At 40.6% G+C, this 24,936-nt stretch overlaps 1 protein-coding gene across 5 annotated transcripts in view; it reads right to left on the bottom strand.

Annotated features, from left to right (window-relative positions):
• Positions 1–24,936, bottom strand: part of PTPDC1 (protein tyrosine phosphatase domain containing 1) — a 69,241-nt gene that overhangs the window by 27,081 nt on the left and 17,224 nt on the right. For 4 of the 5 annotated variants that reach the window (XR_016037880.1, XM_055427501.2, XM_055427500.2 and 1 more), the window contains exon 2: positions 9,205–9,292. The exons of the other annotated variant lie outside the window; for it this stretch is intronic. Coding sequence is in view for 3 of the 4 variants with exons in the window: in XM_055427501.2 (XP_055283476.2) it covers positions 9,205–9,286 (82 nt within the window). In the remaining variant the exon portion in view is untranslated. The remainder of the gene's footprint in view (positions 1–9,204; positions 9,293–24,936) is intronic. 5 annotated transcript variants of the gene reach the window in all.

Below are 24,936 nucleotides of genomic sequence, written 5' to 3'. Positions count from 1 at the left end.
AGATACATCTAGGAGACAAGTAGAAATCTTAGCAATGTTTAGATATCTAAGAAACTATTGTTACCTTTTTTAGTTATTGCAATGATGATATATGGTTAATGAATCAAATGAAGTAATATGGAGGTAGGGGAAATGAATGGAGGAAGCTAGTGACCTGATATTGTTAAAGTTGGGTGATGGTACCTACTTAGGGGATGGTACCTCCATGGCAGGTGGATGTACCCACCTGGAAATCTTTATTGTATTCTGTATACTTCTGGGAATATCTGAAATTTCCCCAAAATAAGTTCTCCCCTCCAAAAGTAGTAGAACCAAGATTTAAACTGAGGTCTGTTTAATTTCAAAGCTAATTCAATATTTACTGAATTTCCAATTTCTCTTTAAAAATCATTTTAAGTATTTTATTTATATACCCCTTAGTTAGAATTTCTCATCACCTATTAGTCAACATTTAAAAAATATACTAGCCTTATCCCAATGTTAATAATGTAAAACTGACTGTCTTCATAAATGAGATGCACTTTAAGAAAGTTAGATATAAAGTTTTTAAATTTTTTTTCTAATTTTTCCTAATTAAAAATTAGCTACATTTACACAATAAGGAAAATTTTATTTAAAAAATGCTTTTGGAAAGGTAAAAATCAGCTTACTGAGTGTATGACAATAGGGGTTACAACCTTCCTGGGGATATTTGGAAATGTATATGATTTTTTGATAGTCACTGTAACCTAGGGACATTACTAGATGAGCAGGGCAAAGATACTAAATGTTTTCAATGCTAAGGGCTCTCCTGTATAATCAAGAGTTGCTTCGCCTCAAAAGCCAAGGGAATCCCAGGTGAGAAACACCAACTAAGATGTAACATTCCAACTGAAGAAAGTAAAGGGAATAAGGCTAATCGAATTCTTACATTCATTAACTAGAAAGTACGTAGGAGAAAACACCTCTACCAGAGAAGCAACAAACTGACACCATTACGAAAGCATTTGTTTTAGATACCTCTTCTTTCTAAACTCAGGGAAATGAATATGTAGTAAGTCTGGCACATAGAAGTTGTCCACAGATGGCAGCTATCAGAAGTATTAGTCCCTTTAGAGTCAGACACAGCACAGACAGATGGAGGATCTATAAAGATCTGGAATTTACTTTTAAAGCTTTTTATTTTATATTGGAATATAGCCAATTAACAATGTTGTGACAGTTTCAGGTAGACAAGGTCAGAAGTGCAAAACATTGGTTTTCTTGATGAAAGAGAGCTCTCTCTGGTGGAGTGGATAGATTCTAATAAGAAGCACAACCAACTTCACGAACCAATTATTCCCAGCAAGCATTTAACTCCAATACCTTTAGACCTTTATTTCTTAACTTCTCCTTATATTATCAAATCCATACTCAGAGGGGGAAAACCTTTCCAAGTTTCCTACAGAGGAGCACTAAAATGAACTTGAGCAAAATCCAAAGTAGGCAGTAAGAATTCATGCAAGGGGTACTGCCAAGGAAAATTATTCAACATGCTTCTTGGCTAACTTCTAGTGGTAGCAGCAAGAACAGTGATGCCAAAGTGATAGGAAATTGGGTTGTACTTCCAGCTCAGAGCTTTCAACAGTAGGAAAGAGAGAGGGTGAGTGTGACAGTAAGAGTCTGAGTAACAGCACCCTTCCTTTCCTGGGAAACCTTGTAAGAATCAGAACTCTAAGGCCATCCAGAGAGAAAAAGACAGAGAAGAAGGGCTAGCATGCGTCTGAATGGGCTTTATAAGTAACACTGGCAAGTGACAGAAGAACAAAATGAAATATCGAATTGCAAGCAGGTGCTTGATGAGAGGAACAGCCAGATAATTTAAGAGGAAAATGAAGGAGATAAACATTGTTTCCAACATTGCTTCTTAAAAGACTAAGGAGAGAGTGGCCAAGATGCAGAGTAGAAAGACCCTGAGCCCACCTCCTCTTGTGAACACACCAAAATCATAACCATATGCAGAAAAAACAGGGATGAAAAGACTGGAACCTACCAGAAATTATCTCCTACAACCAAAGGCAGAGAGGGACCCAAGAGATGGGTAGGATGGGCAGACTCAAAATATAATAATCAAATTGCATATCCACAGGTGGATGACCCTGGAGGAGGGCATAGCAACCCACTCCAGCATTCTTGCAGGGGAAATCTTATGGACAGAGGAGCCTGGAAGGCTATGGTCCATGGGGCTGCAAAGAGTTGGACACGACTGAAGCCAACTGAGCACAGGTGGATGACCCACCAACTGGAGAGTAACTATACTGCAGAGTGAATAAGTGTTCTAAATCCTACATGGGGCTCCCCAGCCCTGGAAGATGAACCTCCAAAGCATTTGGTTTTGAACACCAGTGTGGCATTTTATGTGGGAAAAGAGACTTTACTGTTAAAGGAAACACATAAAATCACACACACCAAGATCCAGGGCAAAACCAGTCATTTGACAAGAGCCTGAGTCAGATCCACCTGCTGGTCATGGTGAATTTCCTGCAGAGGTCAGGGCACCTGTGGCTCACCCTGGGGATATAAACACTTTGGCAGTCATACTTGGCAACATTCTGCCAGGTGAATACTACTGCTGGTAGCTGCCATATTGGCTGACTAGTGGTAAGACGGGTTTCGCCCAACAGCCTGTAGGGACTAGAGCTGGGCTACCTCAGGCCAAACAACTAACTGTGGAGGGACACAGCACACTCATAAGCAGACAGGCTTTCCAAAGACTTCCTGAGCCCACAGCCACCTCGAAGATATGCCCCTGACGTGGCCCTACCCACCACAGGGCCAGGACCCAGCTTCACCCACCAGTAGGCAGGAAACAGCCCTTCCCCCCAGGAAGCCTGCACTAGTCTCTAGAACAGCTTCACTTACCACAAGGAGCAGACACCAGATCAAAGGAAATAATAATCCTGCAGTTTGCAGATCCAGGACACCCACAGGAGGCCAGACTGTACCTTGGGAGCAGCTGGGCTATGACTGTGTCCACTACCAGGCCAACACAAGCTTCAGGGCATCTCAGACTCCATAACTTGTCCAGGAACCAAGCCGCCCACCCCTACCACCAACTACCTGAAATGAGTTCTGGGATCCCTGGTCCTATAATCGGACTCCAGGAACTGGCTCTGCCTACCAGTAGATCAGCAACCAGGAACCAAAACCCCAGGATCTGGTTTTAACAACCAGTGACCAAGCAACAGCCCTGGAGTCTACGGGACCTGGGAGCCAGCGCTAGCTGTGAGGCTCCCTAGAGTTCTGTAGCCAGCTGCCTTGTGACCAGATCTTATGCTGTCTTGCTAAACAGCAACCAGCAGCATTTGCACAATGCAGGGTCTGAAAGCCAAATGGGCTAGGAGCCAATCAAGCCTACAAGACTGTACATTTAGCCCCCATAACAGAAGAAACCACACATCCATCTCAGGGAGAAACCCTAGAGCATCTAGCTTAGACGACAAGAGACAGATGCACTGCTGAGACACATAGGACTTCTCCCATAGTCCACTTCTCACAGGTCAAGAAACATAACTAACTTATCACATACATGAAAATACAAATAACAACTTACATAAAGTGAGATGGCAAAGGAAAATGTTCCAGATGAAGGTACAAGATAAAACTCCAGAGGAAAAACTAAGTAAAGTGGAGACAGTCAATCTACTCAAGAAATAGTTCAGAGGAACAATCCTAAAGATGATGAAAGAACTTGGGAGAATGTATGCACAGAGTGAAAAGTCGGAAGTTTTTAAACAAAGTCTTAAAAAATATAAAGAGTGACCAAATACAGTTAAAGAATGCAGTAGTTGAAATGCACACTAAAAGAACAGCAGACTAAATGATACAGAGGAATGGATCAGCAAGCTAGAAGACAAATGGTGGAAATCACTGACTCTGAACAGAAAAAAGAATGAAAAGAGGGCAGTTAAAGAGATCTCTGGGACAACATCAAGTGCAATAATATTTGCATTATAGAGGTCCCAGAAGAAGACAGAGAGAGAAAAGGCCTGAGGCGATACCTGAAGATATAATAGCTGAAAACTTTCCTAACCTGGGAAAGGAAAATACTCACTCAAGTCTACGAAGTGCGGAGTCCCACTAGGATTATTCCAGAGGAAAACACCAAGCAAGACATATTGCAATCAAAATGACAAAAATTAAAGAGAGAATATTAAAAGTAGCAAGGAAAAACCAACAAGCTATATACAAAGGAACTCTCACAAGTTTATCAGTTGATTTTTTAGGAAATTCTGCAGGCCAAAAGGGAGTGGCAGGAAATACTTAATGTGATGAAAGGGAAAAACCTACAACCAAGAATGCTCAGCAAAGCTCTTGTTCAGATTTGATGGAGAAATCAAGAGCTTTACAGACAAGCAAAAGCTAAAAAATAACTTTTAATTTAAAAGTTAAATGTAAACTGATTGAATGCTCCAAGCAAAAGACACAGAGTCCCTGAGTGGAAACAAAAATTAGTTCCATAAATATGATGCCTACGAGAGACTCACTTGAGATCTAGACAGATACAGACGGAAAGGGGACAGGAAAAGTTATTTCAGGAAAATGGAAATCAGAAGAAAGCTGGAGTAGCAATATTTATACTGTCACAACAAACAAAGAACACAATGATCCAGGGAACAAACCAAGAAGAAGATTTACAAATTGTGAATATATGTACTCAACATAGGAGCACCTAAATACATAAAGCAAATATGAATATACATAAAGGAAGAAATTTACAGTATCACAGAAATACTAGGGGAATTTAAAACCACACATCAATGGTAACAACACTTACATAAGGCTATAAGAGTAGATATCAATTACAAGAAAAAAAAAGCTGTAAAAAACACAAACAAATGGAGGCTAAACAAAACACTACTAAATAATCAAGCGCTCACTCAGCAAGTGAAACTACAAAGATGATGAAAAGACAACATGTAGAATGGGAGAAATAACTGAAAATGAAGCAACTGACAAAGGATTAATTTCTAAAACATATAAGCAGCTCATGACAGCTCAATATCAGAAAAATAAACAACCCAAAGAAAAAAATAGGCAGAAGACCTAAACAGGTATTTCTCCAAAGAAGAAATACAGATGGCCAATAAACACATGAAAGATGCTCAAAATGGTTTATTATTAGAGAAATGTAAAGCAAAACTACAATGAGGTATCATCTAACACCAATCAGAATCAGTTCAGTTCTGTCGCTCAGTCATGTCCAACTCTTTGCTACCGCATGGACTGCTGCACACCAGGCCTCCCTGTCCATCACCAACTCCCGGAGCATACTCAAACTCATGTCCAATGAGTCGGTGATGCCATCCAACCTCTGTCATCCCCTTCTCCTCCTGCCTTCAATCTTTCCCAGCATCACGGTCTTTTCTAATGAGTCAGTTCTTCACATCAGGTGGCCAAAGTAATGGAGTTTCAGCTTCAACAGCAGTCCTTCCAAAGAATATTCAGGACTGATTTCCGTTAGGATGGACTGGTTGGATATCCTTGCAGTACAAGGAACTCTCAGAGTCTTCTCCAATACCACAGTTCAAAAGCATCAATTCTTTGACGCTCAGCTTTCTTTATAGCCAACTCTCACATCCACACATGACTATTGGAAAAACCATAGCCTTGACTAGATGGACCTTTGTTGGCAAAGTAATGTCTCTGCTTTTTAATATGTTGTCTAGGTTGCTCATATTTTCTTCCAAGGAGCAAGCATCTTTTAATTTCATGGCTGCAGTCACCATCTGCAGTGATTTTGGAGCCCAAGAAAATAAAGTCTCTCACTGTTTTCATTGTTTCTCCATCTATTTGCCATGAACTGATGGTGCTGGATGCCATGATCTTAGTTTTCTGAATGTTGAACTTTAAGCCAACTTTTTCACTCTCCTCTTTCACTTTCATCAAGAGGGTCTTTAGTTCTTCTTTGCTTTCTGCCATAAGGGGTGGTATTATCTGCATATCTGAAGTTATTGCTATTTCTCCTGGCAATCTTCACTCCAGCTTGTGCTTCATCCAGCCCAGCACTTCTCATGATGTACTCTGCATATAAGTTAAATAAGCAGGGTGACAATACACAGTCTTGATGTACTTCTTTCCCTATTTGGAACCAGTCTGTTGTTCCACGTCCAGTCCTAACTGTTGCTTCTTGACCTGCATACAGATTTCTCAGGAGGCAGGTCAGGTGGTCTGGTATCCCATCTCTTTCAGAATTTTTCAGAGTTTGTTGTGACCCACACAGTCAAAGGCTTTGGCATAGTCAATGAAGCAGATGTTTTTCTGGAACTCTCTTGCTTTTTTGATGATCCAACGGATGTTGGCAATTTGATCTCTGGTTCCTCTGCCTTTTCTAAATCCAGTTTGAATATCTGGAAGTTTGCGGTTCACGCACTGTTGAAGCCTGGCTTGGAGAATTTTGAGCACTGCTTTGCTAGCATGTGAAAAGAATGCAGTTGTGCAGTAGTTTAAACATTCTTTGGCATTGCCTTTCTTTGGGATTGGAATGAAAACTGACCTTTTCCAGTCCTGTGGCCACTGCTGTTTTCCAAATTTGCTGGCATATTGCATGCAGCACTTTCACGGCATCATCTTTCAGGATTTGAAATAGCTCAACTGGAATTCCATCACCTCCACTAGCTTTGTTCATAGTGATGCTTCCTAAGGCCCACTTGATTTTGCATTCTAGCATGTCTGGCTCTAGGTGAGTCATCACACCATCATGATTATCTGGGTCATGAAGATCTTTTTTGTATAGTTCCTCTGTGTATTCCTGCCACCTCTTCTTAATATCTTCTGCTTCTGTTAGGTCCATACCATTTCTGTCCTTTATTGAGCCCATCTTTGCATGAAATATTCCCTGCGTATTTAATTTCTTGAAGAGATCTCTAGTCTTTCCCATTCTATTGCTTTCCTCTATTACTTTGCATTGATCACTGAAGAAGGCTTTCTTATCTCTCCTTGCTATTCTTTGGAACTCTGTATTCTGTTCAGTTCAGTTCAGTTGCTCAGTCGTGTCTGACTCTTTGCGACCCCATGAACTGCAGCACACCAGGCCTCCGTGTCCATCACCAACTCCTGGAGGCCACCCAAACCCAAGTCCATTGAGTCGGTGATGCCATCCAACCATGTCATCCTCTGTCATCCCCTTCTCCTCCTGCCCTCAATCTTTCCCAGCATTAGGGTCTTTTCAAATGAGTCAGCTCTTCGCATCAGGTGGCCAACGTACTAGAGTTTCAGCTTTAACATCAGTCCTTCCAATGGACACCCAGGACTGATCTCCTTTAGGATGGACTGGTTGGATCTCCTTGCAGTCCAAGGGAGTCTCAAGAGTCTTCTCCAACACCACAGTTCATAGCATCAATTCTTCGGCGCTCAGCTTTCTTCACAGTCCAACTCTCACATCCATACATGACCACTGGAAAAACTATAGCCTTGACTAGATGGACCTCTGTTGACAAAGTAATGCAAATGGGTGTATCTTTCCTCTTCTCCTTTGCCTTTTGCTTCTCTTCTTTTCTCAGCTATTTATAAGGCCTCCTCAGACAACCACTGTGCATTTCTTTTTCTTGGGGATGGTCTTGATCACTTCATCCTGTACAACGTCACAAACCCCCACCCATAGTTCTTCAGGCACTCTAACAGATCTACTTCCTTGCATCTATTTGTCACTTCCACTGTATAATTATAAGGAATTTGATTTAGGTCATACGTGAATGGTCTAGTGGTTTTCCCTACTTTCTTCAATTTAGGTCTGAATCTGGCAATAAGGAGTTCATGATCTGAGCCACAGTCAGCTCCTGGTCTTGTTTTTGCTGACTGTATAGAGCTTCTTCATCTTTGGCTGCAAATAATATAATCAATCTGATTTCAGTATTGTCCATCTGGTGATGTCCATGTGTAGTCTTCTCCTGTGTTGTTGGAAGAGGGTGTTTGCTATGAACAGTGCGTTCTCTTGGCAAAAACCAATCAGAATGGTCATTATCAAAAAGTCTGCTGCTGCTGCTGCTAAGTCACTTCAATCGTGTCCGACTCTGTGTGACCCCATAGACGGAAGCCCACCAGGCTCTCCCGTCCCTGGGATTCTCCAGGCAAGAACACTGGAGTGGGTTGCCATTTCCTTCTCCAATGTGAAAGTGAAAAGTGAAAGTGAAGTCACTCAGTCGTGTCCAACCCTTAGCGACCCCACGGACTGCAGCCTACCAGGCTCCTCCATCCATGGGATTTTCTAGGCAAGAGTACTGGAGTGGCGTGCCACTGCCTTCTCCGATCAAAAAGTCTACAAACCTTAAATGTTAGAGAGGATATGCAGAAAAGGGAACCGTCCGCACAGCTGGTGGAAAAGTAAACTGATACAGCCATTATGGAGATTTCTTAAGAAGCTAGGAATAAATCTACCAGATGACCCAGCACTCCCACTACTGGGGATATATCCTGATAAAACCACAATTCAAAAAGACACACATAACCCAGTGTTCACTGCAACACTACTTACAATAGCCAGGACACAGAAGGAACCTAGATGTCCATCAACAGATGAATGGATAAAGAAGATGTACATATATATACAATGTATTATTAAGCCATACTTGCAATGCATGAGACCTGGGTTCAATCCGTGGGTTGGGAAGATCCCCTGGAGATCGGAATGGCTAATCACTCCAGTATTCTGGCCTGGAGAATTCCATGGACTATAGTCCATAGGGTCACGAATTTTGGGTTAGTGGTAGTGAGGTGGATGAACTTAGAACTTGTTATACAGAGTGAAGTCAATACATATCATACATTATATGTATACATACAGAATTTAGAAAAATGATACTGATGAACCTATCTGTATGGGAGTAATGGAGACACAGATGTAGAGAATGGACTTGTGGAGACAGTGGGGAAGAAGAGGGTGGGACGGATGGAGACAGTAGCATTGACATACATACACTATCATAGGTAAAACAGATAGCTGGTGGAAGTTGCTATAGAACACAGAGACCCCAGCCTGGTGCTCTGTGATGACCTGCTAGAGTGGGATGTGGGAGGGGAGGGAGTCTCAAGAGGGAGGGGATATATGTATAATTATGGCTTATTCAAGTTTTTACATGGCAGAAACCAACAAAAGATTATAAAGCAATTTTCCTCCAATTAAAAAATAAATTTAAGAAAAAATAAAGTAAAATAAAGTATAAATTAATAAGGAAAAAAAACTATTACCTTTCATGTTTGCAGCATATCCACTGTTATTCACCAATGTAGAATATGGTTGTTCATTTTGAGGCAAGGCTCCTGCAGCCATGGTAGTCTGTTGGGGGGAAAAGATTACTTTTTGAAGTTTTGCCTATGGAATATTTATTTGCTAATCACCTATAATGTGCTAGTCTTCTACTGTCTAATACAGCAGTCATTAGCTAAGCGGTTACTGAGCATTTAAAACGTGGCTAGTATAGATCTGAGATATGCTATAGATATAAAATACAAGATTTTGGAGAACGGCACAAAAAAAGAATGTAAAATATTTAATTTTTTACACTGATTTTACATTTAAATACTTAAAAATACATTAGGTTAAATAAATTATTAAAATTATTTTTCTGATCCTTTTTTTTGTTACTGGAGAATCCAAATTTGAATACGTGGCTCATATAATATTCTATTGGAGAGTGCTGGGCTAGACTGTAAGGAAATGATAGAAAAAAATAAGACCTACTCTTCCTGTACATTTATAGACTGTTGGGAAGATAAGATGTAGACATAAATAATGCTAACATGTGCTAAGTGTCACAAGGCAGTCTGGGATAAGCAAGAGGGCTGCCCAATTTGAGGGCAGGTGCAATGCTTAAAAAAGGAATTTGTGCTTGAACTAGGCTCAAGGGGTAACATTTATTGTGGACACAATGGTACACTAGGCAATTAAACAGAATCCCTCCTTCTTTACAAATTCAATTCAGTGAGGGTTACTGAATTTATAACTTTACAGTTAACAGTCTTCATCTATCTATTGGTAAATTATATGGCTAAGTGACCATTGTGTTGCTATGGTTTCCACTGAGGAAAGTTAAGTAAATCTTTTAATGTGTCAAAAGGAAAAATAGTCACTTTTTTGAAGCCCCTATTATGTGTCAGATTGTGAAATAAACAAAACACATATTGATTTCTGCTCCCTGGTTCCTGATACAGAGCAACTGCTGCTGCTGCTAAGTCACTTCAGTCGTGTCCGACTCTGTGTGACCCCATAGATGGAAGCCCACCAGGCTCCCCCGTCCCCGGGATTCTCCAGGCAAGAACACTGGAGTGGGTTGCCATTTCCTTCTCCAATGTGTGAAAGTGAAGTCGCTCAGTCGTGTCCGACCCATAGCAACCCCACAGACTGCAGCCTACCAGGTTCCTCCATCCATGGGATTTTCTAGGCAAGAGTACTGGAGTGGCTTGCCATTGCATTCTCCGTAGGTAGATTCCTGTAAATTCCTAAGTGATAAGGACCCTAGGAGACTCTTTGTTCTAGTTCTAATGGGGTAACTCTTAACTCTAGGTGGGCTACTTGATGGCTCCTGGATGGGGTCTGGTCACCAGAAAGCCATGATAAAGAAGTCTGCAATTTTCTAGAAGGGGAGAGTTAACTGTGATACAACAGAAAGTCACACACAGTATAAAGTTTTTTCCTAAATAATGATCTTAATATTTTTATTTGAAAAGGCATGCTTATTGTTTGAGCATCAGGGACTAGAGGGTCAAAAATTAATTTTTTTTATTGTTAATTTTTTAAAAAATGCTTTAAATATCTGTTGAAAATTTTGGCACCAATAAACTAAGTGGTAATTAAATACAGTCTTAATTAATATTTTCCTTGGAGCATTTATTTTTGTGGAAAAAAAAATCACTTCACAAATTTCAGTGACCCTCTGAGAATTTCAAATTCACTAAAATTTTATTTCTAAAATCAAGTTTTATATGCTCAATAGGTATAAAATTTTCAAGTCCTACGTGATGAAACTGTCTCCCTTCAAAAGAAATGCAGAAATTAAAATCACAGATATATTCTATTATGAAAGATAAAAGAAATTCCTGCAATATTCATATAACAAGTCTGGTATCATACTAATTAATATAAAACTTTATAATGTACATAATATTTCAAACAAATATTACATAAAGACAAGAAGTCAATGGACTAATGGAACAAGTTGTTCCAGGAAACTCATTAGCAAAAATTTAATTTAAAAGAATACCCACTAAGATCAGATTTACACTAAATATTTTTACCATATTACTTTTCAAAGTTCTGGACCTTTAAAACATATTTTGACCCAAAAAACCCAATTATCACCATTTTAGAACCATGGGATTTTTAGAGCAGTCAGAATTGTTGTTCGGTAGATGAGGAGTTATGAAGCATGTCCCAGGTGATCCAGCATGTGGCGACAAGACAGACCTAGCTGTCACTTTTTCTGTTAAGTCTTTCCTGAAGCCACCCTAAGCTCTTCAGCTGTGAAGTAATAAAATGCGACTACTGGACTGGCTCCCCTGCACACCATGGGGTCTCAAGAGGAGAAGTCATGACTTGCTCTTCTCTTTCTCTTGAAAAGGGGAGAGTCTGATGTAAGGGACACATTCACTGTATACATATCTCTTGAGGTGAAATGACACAGTTTCATGGATCTAACATCTAAAACCCACTGAAAACATGGCTTTAGGAACTTTCCCGGTGGTCAGTGGTTAAGACTCCACACTTTCAATATAGGGGAAGGGGTTTGATCCCTGGTCTGGAAATTAAGATCCCATATGCTGCACAGAGTGGCCAAAGAAACCACCCCCAAAATGGCTTTAAAGAGTGTTGAATTAATCTTATCCCTTTGGGTAGTAAAAAGTACAAATAAGATTGAGGCCTGTATTAAAACTTTCTTCTCAACTCGGCCCTCAGAAACTCAAATTTGTGAGGAACCTCAGAAGTCCTCTATCAGAATCCTAACCCATATGAGCATTCTCTCCACAATGTCTTTGAAAAGTAACAGTGACATCATCACACAATTCTAGTAAAAAACTCTTTTTATGTGGCTACTCTGTAAATATCTGCTCTGAGACCACACAGAATAATAAACCCTTTGTTCCACATATCTAAAGCTGGCTGGCGATCATGTACTCTCGCATTATATCTTTCCAGGCTATCCACCAGCAGATCTTCTCCTCCACATTTTTCATATGTAATGGTTCTAGACCTCATAGACATGGATGCCCTTTCTATTTAAATTCTATAGTTATTCATATCCTAGTACCTAAAGCTGAGATTTAACCCTCAGATGGGCAGTGATCATCAAAAATTAAAACAAAAACAATCAGCTCCCCTGTCTGCATAGTGTATGTGGTTAACCATCACATTAGTGTTTTCAGAAGTCCCAAGACACATCAAGATACAATAGTTTTTTTAAAAAAGACTAAAAATGATTTGCAATACAATTTGAGGTTAAAAAACAGACATTCAAACACAAGATAATTCAGTTCAGTTCAGTTCAGTCGCTCAGTCGTGTCTGACTCTTTGCGACTCTTTGCAACCCCATGAAACACAGCACGCCAGGTCTCCCATCCATCACCAACTCCCGGAGTTCACTCAAACTCATGTCCATCGAGTCGGTGATTACATCCAGCCACCTCATTCTCTGTCATCCCCTTCTCCTCCCACCCCCAATCCCTCCCAGCATCAGAGTCTTTTCCAGTGAGTCAACTCGTCGCATGAAGTGGCCAAAGTATTGGAGTTTCAGCTTTACCATCAGTCCTTCCAATGAACAACCAGGATTGATCTCCTCTAGAATGGACTGGTTGGATCTCCTTGCAGTCCAAGGGACTCTCAAGAGTCTTCTCCAGTACCACAGTTCAAAAGAATCAATTCTTCAGCGATCAGCTTTCTTCACAGTCCAACTCTCACATCCATACATGACCACGGGAAAAACCATAGCCTTGACTAGATGGACCTTGGTTGGCAAAGTAATGTCTCAGCTTTCTAATATGCTATCTAGGTAGGTCATAACTTTCCTTCCTAGGAGTAAGCGTCTCTTAATTTCATGGCTGCAATCAGCATTTGCAGTGATTTTGGAGCTCCAAAAAATAAAGTCTGACACTGCTTCCACTGTTTCCCCATCTATTTCTCATGAAGTGATGGGACCAGATGCCATGATCTTTGTTTTCTGAATGTTGAGCTTCAAGCCAACCTTTTCACTCTCGTCTTTCACTTTCATCAAGAGGTTTTTGAGTTCGTCTTCACTTTCTGCCATAAGGGTGGTGTCATCTGCATATCTGAGGTTATTGATATTTCTCCCGCCAATCTTGATTCCAGCTTGTGCTTCTTCCAGCCCAATGTTCCTCATGATGTACTCTGCATGTAAGTTAAATAAGCAGGGTGACAATATACAAACTTGACGCACTCCTTTTCCTATTTGGAACTAGTCTGTTGTTCCATGTCCAGTTCTAACTGTTGCTTCCTGACCTGCAGGAAGGTCAGGTGGTCTGGTATTCCTATCTCTTTCAGAATTTTCCACAGTTTGTTGTGATCCACACAGTCAAAGGCTTTGGCATAGTCAATGAAGCAGAAATAGATATTTTTCTGGAACTCTCTTGCTTTCTCCAAGATCCAGTGGATGTTGGCAATTTGATCTCTGGTGCCTCTGCCTTTTCTAAAACCTGCTTGAACATCTGGAAGTTCACGGTTCACGTATTGCTGAAGCCTGGCTTGGAGAATTTTCAGCATGACTTTACTAGCGTGTGAGATGAGTGCAATAGTGCAGTAGTTTGAGCATTCCTTGGCATTGCCTTTCTTTGGGATTGGAATGAAGACTGACCTTTTCCAGTCCTGTGGCCACTGCTGGGTTTTCCAAATTTGCTGGCATATTGAGTGCAGCACTTTCACAGCATCATCTTTCAGGATTTGAAATAGCTCAATTGGAATTCCATCACCTCCACTAGATTTGTTCATAGTGATGCTTTCTAAGGCCCACTTGACTTCACATTCCAAGATGTCTGGTTCTAGGTGAGTGATCACACCATTGTGATTATCTTGTTCATGAAAATCTTTTTGTATAGTTCTTCTGTGCATTCTTGCCACCTCTTCTTGATATCTTCTGCTTCTCTTAAGGTCCATACCATTTCTGTCCTTTATCGAGCCCATCTTTGCATGAAATGTTCCCTTGATATCTCTAATTTTCTTGGAGAGATCTCTTGTTTTTCCTATTCTGTTTTCCTCTATTTCTTTGCATTGATCACTGAGGAAGGCTTTCTTATCTCTCCATGTTGTTCTTTGGAACTCTGCCTTCAGATGCTTATATCGTTCCTTTTCTCCTTTGCTTTTCGCTTCTGTTCTTTTCACAGCTATTTGGAAGGCCTCCTCAGACAGCCATTTTGCTTTTTTGCATTTCTTTTCCATGGGGATGGTCTTGGTTCCTGTCTCCTGTACAATGTCACGAACCTCCGTCCATAGGTCATCAGGCACTCTATCTGTCAGATCTAGTCCCTTAAATCTATTTCTTACTTCCAATGTATAATCATAAGGGATTTGATTTAAGTCATATCTGAATGGTCTAGTGGTTTGCCCTACTTTCTTCAATTTAAATCTGCATTTGGCAATAAGGAGTTCATGATCTGAGCCACAGTCAGCTCCTGGTCTTGTTTTTGCTAACTGTATAGAGCTTCTCCATCTTTGGCTGCAAAGAATATAATCAATCTGATTTCGGTGTTGACCATCTGGTGATGTCCATGTGTAGAGTCTTCTCTTGTGTTGTTGGAAGAGGGTGTTTGCTATGACCAGTGCGTTCTCTTGGAAAAACTCTATTTAGCCTTTGCCCTGCTTCATTTCGTGCTCCAAGGCCAAATTTGCCTGTTATTCCAGGTGTTTAAGACTTCCTACTTTTGCATTCTAGTCCACTATAATGAAAAGGACATCTTTTTTGGGTGTTAGTTCTAAAAGGTCTTGTAGGTCTTCATAGAACCATTTAACTTCGGCTTCTTCAGCATTACTGGTTGGGGCATAGACTTGGATTACTGTAATATTGAATGGTTTGCCTTGGAAACGAACAGAAATCATTCTGTCGTCTTTTAGATTGCATCCAAGTACTGCATTTCGGACTCTTTTGTTGACCATGATGGCTACTCCATTTCTTCTAAGGGATTCGTGCCCACAGTAGTAGATATAATGGTCATCTGAGTCAAATTCACCCATTCCAGTCCATTTCACTGATTCCTAGAATGTCGACGTTCACTCTTGCCATCTCCTGTTTGACCACTTCCAATTTGCCTTGATTCATGGACCTAACATTCCAGGTTCCTATGCAATATTGCTCTTTACAGCATCGGACCTTGCTTCTATCACCAGTCACATCCACAACTGGGTATTGCTTTTGCTTTGGCTCCATCCCTTCATTCCTTCTAGAGTTATTTCTCCACTGATCTCCAGTAGCATACTGGGCACCTACCGACCTGGGGAATTCCTCATTCAGTATCCTATCATTTTGCCTTTTGATACTGTTCATGGGGTTCTCAAGGCAAGTATACTGAAGTGGTTTGTCATTCCCTTCTCCAGTGGACCACATGCTGTATATAAAAGTTTACAATGAAATAAATGGTACAGAATGAAAAGTCTCCATTCCTGTCTCCCAGCCCAACTTTTACTCCCCAGAGGTAAAAAGTGTAAACACTGGGTTTAGTTCTTCCAGGGGAAATGACTACATGTACACTTCTGGTGATTATTTTACCATCTTTAAAATGATTCACCAAAACGAGCAAACTGGCTCATTTATTCTACCTACCTCCCACCATGCCAAATCTTTGTCCATTAAACACACCAAAATATTTTTAATTCTGATTATCTTTGTAATTTTAAGTAATATCCTTTAGCCATATTTTAGTCTATCCACTTTAAACAGTAACTGGATTCCTCACTTTGTAAAATAAGAAAAGTAGTTTTATCTATACTATTCCATTTCACCTTTCCCCTCCACTTCCAAGTTCTGCTACCTATTTCATTTCCTTTTTTTTTTGAACAATTTAAAATTTTAAGCTTTAGCTAATTAAGATCTAGCTAAAGCTTAAAAGTTAAAAGTAATTGAAAAAATGATATAGGTAGAAGAACTTGGAAGTGCAGGGGACCGATATAATTTTTTAAATGATTTTTAATTTTTACACTAAAGCTATATCTGGAATTGGGCATTCCTGGGGGCTCAGCAGTAAAAATTCACCTGCCAATGCAGGAGATGCAGCTTTGATTCCTGAGTCAGGAAGAACCCCTGGAGAAGGAAATGGCAATTCATTCCCGTATTCTTGCAAGGAAAATTCCATGGTCAGAGGAGCCTGGCGGGCTATAGTCCATGGGATTGCAAAAGAGTCAGACAAGATTTAGCAACTAAACAACAAAAAATACCTGTAAACAAGTTTTCCATGCCTTGTCTATAGGCTTATTCTAACATGCAAGACAAAATACAAAATCATTACTGTTTAGATATTATATACCTGTATTGTGTATGCATGCATGCATGGTAAGTCACTTTATTTGCAAGTCTTTGCAACCCTATTCTCCAGGCAAGAATACTGGAGTGGCTTGCCATTTCATTCTCCAGGGGCTTGATCCCACCCAGGGATTGAACCTGCATCTCTTACGTCTCCTGTATGGGCAGGTGGGTTTTTACCACTAGCGCCACCTAGGAAGCCCATTTGCATCTGTAGGGCTATCAAAAGTATTCAGTGCAGATTCCCTTTCATTCTTCTTGGAGTTGTTGATCACGCGCCTTCATCTAAATTCTAGTAGCCCCAGTTGCACTGGTTTATAAATTAAACAGCTTTCCTGTTTGCCTAAACAACCAGTCATAATTTTACCATGTTTGACTTAATCCTTCTTTCTCCTCAAGGAAATCCTCATTACTTATTCAATAGGTCTCAATTACTGACTTTTTTTCTGCCTCATTAGGCTGGTTATCTGAAATTAGTATGGGAGCTCCATAGCTGCCTTCATTTTAGGCTAATTTAGCCCACTGCTTAAGGCCACAACTTTGTAAGGCTTCCACCTGCTGCTCTGTGTATCATGAGGCTTTTCTTCTCTGACTGGTGGGAACATGAACTATTTCCAGCCCCCTGAATGCCCTGGAACTGTTCTGTCTACTTCTTCCTCTATCTTTCCCTAGTCTTGGGTAGCCTGTGCAGATCAGTACTCAGCCAAATACTCTAGACCAGCAAAAACTGGAAGGTCCTCCACATGTTTCTGTAGCCTCTCTTCATGCTACTCCCTTCACTCCAACATAATACACTGCAAATTCTATCCATCCTGGCTCTCTACATGTCTCCAAGAAGGCTCTGTTTAGGTACTCCCCATACTGCAGCATGCAAACTACTTCCAGGGAGGCAGCTGGTGCAACCTGAAGCTCACCACATTTGATTGTCCTCTCTCAAAGATCATGATTCCAAGCTGCCTGCTTTTCAATGTCCAAAACCATTTTTACATATTTTGCCTGGTTTTATAGTTATTTCAGGCAGGATGGTGATACTGGTCTCTGTTATTCATCTTGGTTGGAAGCAGAAATCCCCCTTCAGTTCAGTCGCTCAGTCGTCTCCAACTCTTTGCGACCCCATGAATCACAGCACGCCAGGCCTCCCTGTCCATCACCAACTCCCGGAGTTCACTCAAACTCATGTCCATCGAGTCGGTGATGCTATCCAGCCACCTCATTCTCTGTCGTCTCCGTCTCCTCCTGCCCCCAATCCCTCCCAGCATCAGTCTTTTCCAGTGAGTCAATTCGTCACATGAGGTGGCCAAAGTATTGGAGTTTCAGCTTTACCATCAGTCCTTCCAATGAACAACCAGGATTGATCTCCTTTAGAATGGACTGGATGGATCTCCTTGCAGTCCAAGGGACTCTCAAGAGTCTTCTCCAGCACCACAGTTCAAAAGCATCAATTCTTCGGCGATCAGCTTTCTTCACAGTGTAACTCTCACATCCATGCATGACCACTGGAAAAACCATAGCCTTGATTAGATGGACCTTGGTTGGCAAAGTAATGTCTCTGCTTTTTAATATGCTATCTGGGTTGGTCATAACTTTCCTTCCAAGGAGTAAGCGTCTTTTAATTTCATGGCTGCAATCAGCATCCACAGTGATTTTGGAGCCCAAAAAAATAAAGTCTGACACTGTTTTTCCATCTATTTCCCATGAAGTGATGGGACCAGATGCCATGATCTTTGTTTTCTGAATGTTGAGCTTCAAGCCAACCTTTTCATTCTCCTCTTTCACTTTCATCAAGAGGCTTTTGAGTTCCTCTTCACTTTCTGCCATAAGGGTGGTGCCATCTGCATATCTGAGGTTATCGATATTTCTCCCAGCAATCTTGATTCCAGCTTGTGCTTCTTCCAGCCCAGTGTTCCTCATGATGGAACTCTGCATATAAGTTATATAAGCAAGGTGACAATATACAGCCTTGACAGACTCCTTTTCCTATTTGGAACCAGTCTGTTGTTCAATGTACAGTTCTGACTGTTGCTTCCTGATCTGCATACAGGTTTCTCAAGAGGCAGGTCAGGTGGTCTGGTATTCCCATCTCTTTCAGAATTTTCCACAGTTTGTTGTGATCCACACAGTCAAAGGCTTTGGCATAATCAATGAAGCAGAAATAGATGTTTTTCTGGAACTCTCTTGCTTTCTCCAAGATCCAGCGGATGTTGGCAATTTGATCTCTGGTGCCTCTGCCTTTTCTAAAACCTGCTTGAACATCTGGAAGTTCACGGTTCACGTATTGCTGAAGCCTGGCTTGGAGAATTTTCAGCATGACTTTACTAGCGTGTGAGATGAGTGCAATTGTGCAGTAGTTTGAGCATTCTTTGACATTGCCTCTCTTTGGGATTGGAATGAAAACTGACCTTTTCCAGTCCTGTGGCCACTGCTGAGTTTTCCAAATTTGCTGGCATATTGAGTGTAGCACTTTCACAGCATCATCTTTCAAGATTTGAAATAGCTCAACTGGAATTCCATCACCTCCACTAGCTTTGTTCGTAGTGATGCTCTCTAAGGCCCACTTGACTTCACATTCCAAGATGTCTGGCTCTAGGTCAGTGATCACGTTATCGTGACTATCTTGGTCATGAAGATCTTTTTTGTACAGTTCTTCTGTGTATTCTTGCCACTCTTCTTAATATCTTCTGCTTTTGTTAGGTCCATACCATTCCTGTCCTTTATCAAGCCCATCTTTGCATGAAATGTTCCCTTGGAATCTCTAATTTTCTTGAAGAGATCTCTAGTCTTTCCTGTTCTGTTGTTTTCCTCTATTTCTTTGCATTGATCGTTGAGGAAGGCTTTCTTATCTCTCCATGCTATTCTTTGGAACTCTGCATCAGATGCTTATATCTTTCCTTTTCTCCTTTGCTTTTCGCTTCTCTTCTTTTCACAGCTATTTGTAAGGCCTCCTCAGACAGCCATTTTGCTTTTTTGCATTTCTTTTCCATAGGGATGGTCTTGGTCCCTGTCTCCTGTACAATGTCACAAACCACTTCAGTATACTTGCCTTGAGAACCCCATGAACAGTATCAAAGGGCAAAATGATAGGATACTCAATGAGGAATTCCCCAGGTCGGTAGGTGCCCAGTATGCTACTGGAGATCAGTGGAGAAATAACTCTAAAAGGAATGAAGGGATGGAGCCAAAGCAAAAGCAATACCCAGTTGTGGATGTGACTGGTGATAGAAGCAAGGTCCGATGCTGTAAAGAGCAATATTGCATAGGAACCTGGAATGTTAGGTCCATGAATCAAGGCAAATTGGAAGTGGTCAAACAGGAGATGGCAAGAGTGAACGTCGACATTCTAGGAATCAGTGAAATGGACTGGAATGGGTGAATTTAACTCAGATGACCATTATATCTACTACTGTGGGCAGGAATCCCTTAGAAGAAATGGAGTAGCCATCATGGTCAACAAAAGAGTTCAAAATGCAGTACTTGGATGCAATCTTAAAAACGACAGAATGATTTCTGTTCGTTTCCAAGGCAAACCATTCAATATTACAGTAATCCAGGCCTATGCCCCAACCGGTAACGCTGAAGAAGCCGAAGCTGAATGGTTCTATGAAGACCTACAAGACCTTTTAGAACTAACACCCAAAAAAGATGTCCTTTCGTTATAGGGGACTGGAACGCAAAAGTAGGAAGTCAAGAGACACCTGGAATAACAGGCTAATTCGGCCTTGGAGTACGGAATTAAGCAGGGCAAAGGCTAACAGAGTTTGCCAAGAGAATACACTGGTCATAGCAAACACCCTCTTCCAACAACACAAGAGAAGACTCTACACATGGACATCACCAGATGGTCAACACTGAAATCAGATTGATTATATTCTTTGCAGTCAAAGGTGGAGAAGCTCTATACAGTTAGCAAAAACAAGACCAGGAGCTGACTGTGGCTCAGATCACGAACTCCTTATTGCCAAATTCAGACTTAAATTGAAGAAAGTAGGGAAAACCACTAGACCATTCAGATATGACCTAAATCAAATCCCTTATGATTATACAGTGGAAGTGAGAAATAGATTTAAGGGACTAGATCTGATAGATACAGTGCCTGATGAACTCTGGATGGAAGTTCGTGACGTTGTACAGGAAATCCCCCTTGGCTCTCTTCAAATAACTCAAAAACAGGAGAACTCTGCAAAAGTGATCATTTGTGCACTGACTCTCCATTAAACCATTAATTTACAATCCAATTATACACCGCTTAACTAAGTTAGTTAAACAATATGATACAGTCCAATGTTGTGTGTTTAAATCCTAACTCTGGACACTGTCTGCTATATGAACCAATTTGAGCTTCAATTTTATCTTCTGTAAAATGAGGGTTATTATACCTACAGTCAAGATGTTGTGAGGATGAAGAGAAGTTGTGTTTGTGTGTGTGGGTGTATTACCAGCACAATGTCTGATATACAGGTATTTGATAAACACTTGTTTATTTTAATTTGCGAGCCAGTACCTGTAATCTTTTCCTTTACCTTCTAAGTCTGTAGTCACTTCATTGTTTTGCTATCATTTATTAGAATTTGTAAAGTATTCACTTCATTATCTGTTAAACAGTCCTGCCAACAGTTAGCAATGGTTGAGTTTCTCAAGATTTATAAAAACTTTATCTCCATTGACAACTGAATTTATTTCATATGCTTGGCTGTAGATTCAGTAGAAAAAGGGGACAAATATTAATCCTATCATTTCACTGCAAATCATACCTGAATTTAATTTCTTGTTTCTTATCACAGATTTTGCTTATTCTATCATACAGTTTGCTTTTATGTCTAAAATGTCCCTCAGAATGACTTAACTGCTTAGGGTTAATCACATGTTCACTAATCAGTACCTAATACGTGAAAGTCAGAACAGCAGTGGACTGTGACTCATACTGTTAAGAAGAATCATCACAAAGTAAGATGACTTTTGATACAAAAAATGTTCTACTTCATAAAAAAGTTATTTCACACAAGAGACCGGGTTCTGAGGTGGACTAAATAGATCTTTAGTTCAGTTCAGTTCAGTCGCTCAGTTGTGTCCGACTCTTTGCAACCCCATGAATCACAGCACGCCAGGCCTCCCTGTCCATCACCAACTCCTGGAGTTCACCCACACTCACGTCCATCGAGTCGGTGATGCCATCCAACCATGTCATCCTCTGTCGTTTCCTTCTCCTCCTGCCCACAATCCCTCCCAGCATCAGGGTCTTTTCCAATGAGTCAACTATTCGCATGAGGTGGCCAAAGTATTGGCATTTCAGCCTCAGCATCAGTCCTTCCAGTGAACACCCAGGACTGATTTTCTGTAGGCTGGACTGGTTGGATCTCCTTGCAGTCCAAGGGACTCTCAAGAGTCTTCTCAAGCACCACAGTTCAAAAGCATCAATTCTTCGGCGATCAGCTTTCTTCACAGTCCAACTCTCACATCCATACATGACCACGGGAAAAACCATAGCCTTGACTAGATGGATCTTGGTTGGCAAAGTAATGTCTCTGCTTTTTAATATACTATCTAGGTTGGTCATAACTTTCCTTCCAAGCAGTAAGCGTCTTTTAATTTCATGGCTGCAATCACCATCTGCAGTGATTTTGTAACCCAAAAAATTTAAGTCTGACACTGTTTCCCCATCTATTTCCCATGAAGTGATGGGACCAGATGCCATGATCTTTGTTTTCTGAATGTTGAGCTTCAAGCCAACTTTTTCATTCTCCTCTTTCACTTTCATCAAGAGGCTTTTGAGTTCCTCTTCACTTTCTGCCATAAGGGTGGTGTCATCTGCATATCTGAGGTTATTGATATTTCTCCTGGCAATCTTGATTCCAGCTTGTGCTTCTTCCAGCCCAGCGTTTCTCATGATGTACTCTGCATATAAATTAAATAAGCAGGGTGACAATATACAGCCTTGACGTACTCCTTTTCCTATTTGGAACCAGTCTGTTGTTCCATGTCCAGTTCTAACTGTTGCTTCCTGACCTGCACATAGGTTTCGCAAAAGGCAGGTCAGGTGGTCTGGTATTCCCATCAATACTTTCTCTTCCATCTTCCAGATACATAGTGATCTGCCAAAATTTATACATGTATTTTTGGGAGAGAATTTACGGGGGTTGTATTAATAAGTGCCTGAGATATTAGAAGCATGGTATATTCTTCCTAGACTCTCAAAGAACTAGCACTCCAACGTGCATCAGAATCACCTTGAGTGCTTGTGGAAAATACAGATTCTTTGGCCCATCCTCAAAATGAGTTGTTAAATTTGGTCTAACAATTTCTATCATCAGCTTACACTCCAGCTCATTCTGGTAAGAGGCTTTCTGCCACACTTAAAGAAATACAATCAAAATGATTAGATTCTACATAGCAATCATGATAAAAGCTTCTGTGGCTGAAAAATTTAAGTTTGTATGGGGAAAAATAGATGCAAGCCTAAGTCTATGAGTGAACCTATGCAACCTAAATATTTTTATGTTCATGAATAATATAATAACACATATTTCCAAGCCCTGTTCCAAATGCTTTATATATCTCAACTCATAATATCCATGACAATATTATTAGATGAATATCACCATTATTTCCATTTTAGAAAATTATTTTATTTTTAGAGAAGTTTTAGATCCATAGCAAAACTGAGTAGAAGGTACAGAGATTTTCCCCTAAACCTCTGCCCTATCTCCCACATGCCCAGCCTCTCTCATTATCAACATCCCCCCACCAAAGTGGTACATTTGTGATAACAGAAGAACCTACACTGATACGTCATAATCACCCAGAGTCAACAGTTTACCTTCGGATTCACTCTTGGCATTGGACACTCTATGGAACTGGACAAATGTATGACATGCATAGGTTTCCCAGGTGGTGCTACTAGTAAAGAACCCACCTGCCAGTGCAGGAGACACCAGGAACCTGGGTTCAATCCCTAGGTTGGGAAAAGCCCCTGAAGTAGGAAACGGCAACCCATTCCAGTATTCTTGCCTGGAGAATTCCATGGACAGAGGAGTCTGTGGGCTAGTCTATGGGGTCACAAAGAATCATGATATGTATCCGCCATTATAGTATCATACACAGTACTGTGTCTGTCCTAAAAATCCTCTGTGCTCCACTTAGTTATGCTCTATACCCTATCCCAGTAATGATTAATCTGTTCACTGTCTCCATACTTTGGCTTTTCCAGAATGCAATATAGTTGAAATCATACATTATGTAGCCTTTTCAGATTGGCTTTCACTTACTAATATGCAATTAACATCTTCCATGTCTTCATGGCTTGAAAGTGTATTTCTTTTTAGTGCTGAATAACATTCCATTCTCTAAATGTACCAAAGTTTATTCACTCACCTACTGAAGAACAACTTGGTTGTTTCTGAGCTTTGGTACTTATGATTATAGTGGCTATAAACATCTGTGTAGAGGTTTTTGTGTGGACAAAAGTTTTTCAGCTCCTTTGGGTAAACACCAAGGAGCATGATTGCTGGATTATACAGCAAGAACACATTTAGTCTGTACATTATTTCTATTTTACAGATTAGGAAACTAAGGATAAGAGAAGTCAAACAATTTGTCCGAAGTCATAGCTATTATCTGAACTGGGATTTGAGCTGGGATTTGAATTTACACAGTTCAGCTCCAGAGTTTGTGCTCCTATCCACTATACATATAGCTTTTCAACAATAAAGACAGACCTTAGTCTGCTACACTATGCATTGGAACTTAGCTACACTGGATTCTGCACCATTTATAATTGCTTCCCTTTCAAGAAACTCTTCAGAGCTCCTTTCCACAGTAGTATTTTCAAATTTGTCTTGCTCTGTGCAGACAATCTGTCAGTTCTTCCTTCCAAATTTTCATTCACTGCTATACCAAAGACAAATATCAACAACACAGCCCTTTTACATACTTTAGGTTCCCCCCACAACAGAAACAGAAATGCAGCTAGTCTAAACATAATGTTACAAAATCTAAACATATTTTCAATAGAGTTGTTGGCACTTACTGGCTTTGTGATCTTAAGCACACTTACTAACAGCTCTGAGACTCACTCTCTGCTCTCTAGAAGTTATAAAGATTACCTGAGAGCTAGTTCAGTTCAGTCGCTCAGTCGTGTCCGACTCTCCACGACCCCATGAATCACAGCACGCCAGGCCTCCCTGTCCATCACCAACTCCCGGAGTACACTCAAACTCATGTCCACAGAGTCGGTGATGCCATCCAGCCATCTCATTCTCTGTCGTCCCCTTCTCCTCCCGCCCCCAACCTTTCCCAGCATCAGAGTCTTTTCCAGTGAGTCAACTCGTCGCATGAGGTGGCCTGAGCTAGTACACAGATCTAATTCCATACCTGATTGATAATACAGTCTGTTTTCAACACAGAAGCTAGAATGATCTTGTTAACTTCAGATGGATCATGTCACCGTTCTCTTCAAAACCCTTCTAGTCAC

Source organism: Moschus berezovskii, chromosome 7 (genome assembly GCF_049115385.1).
Source record: "Moschus berezovskii isolate FMDL1 chromosome 7, NW_MosBer_1.0, whole genome shotgun sequence".
Taxonomy (NCBI): Eukaryota; Metazoa; Chordata; class Mammalia; order Artiodactyla; family Moschidae; genus Moschus; species Moschus berezovskii.
The sequence above is the reverse complement of the archived record's forward strand: the minus strand, read 5'-3'. Positions and strand labels throughout refer to the sequence as shown.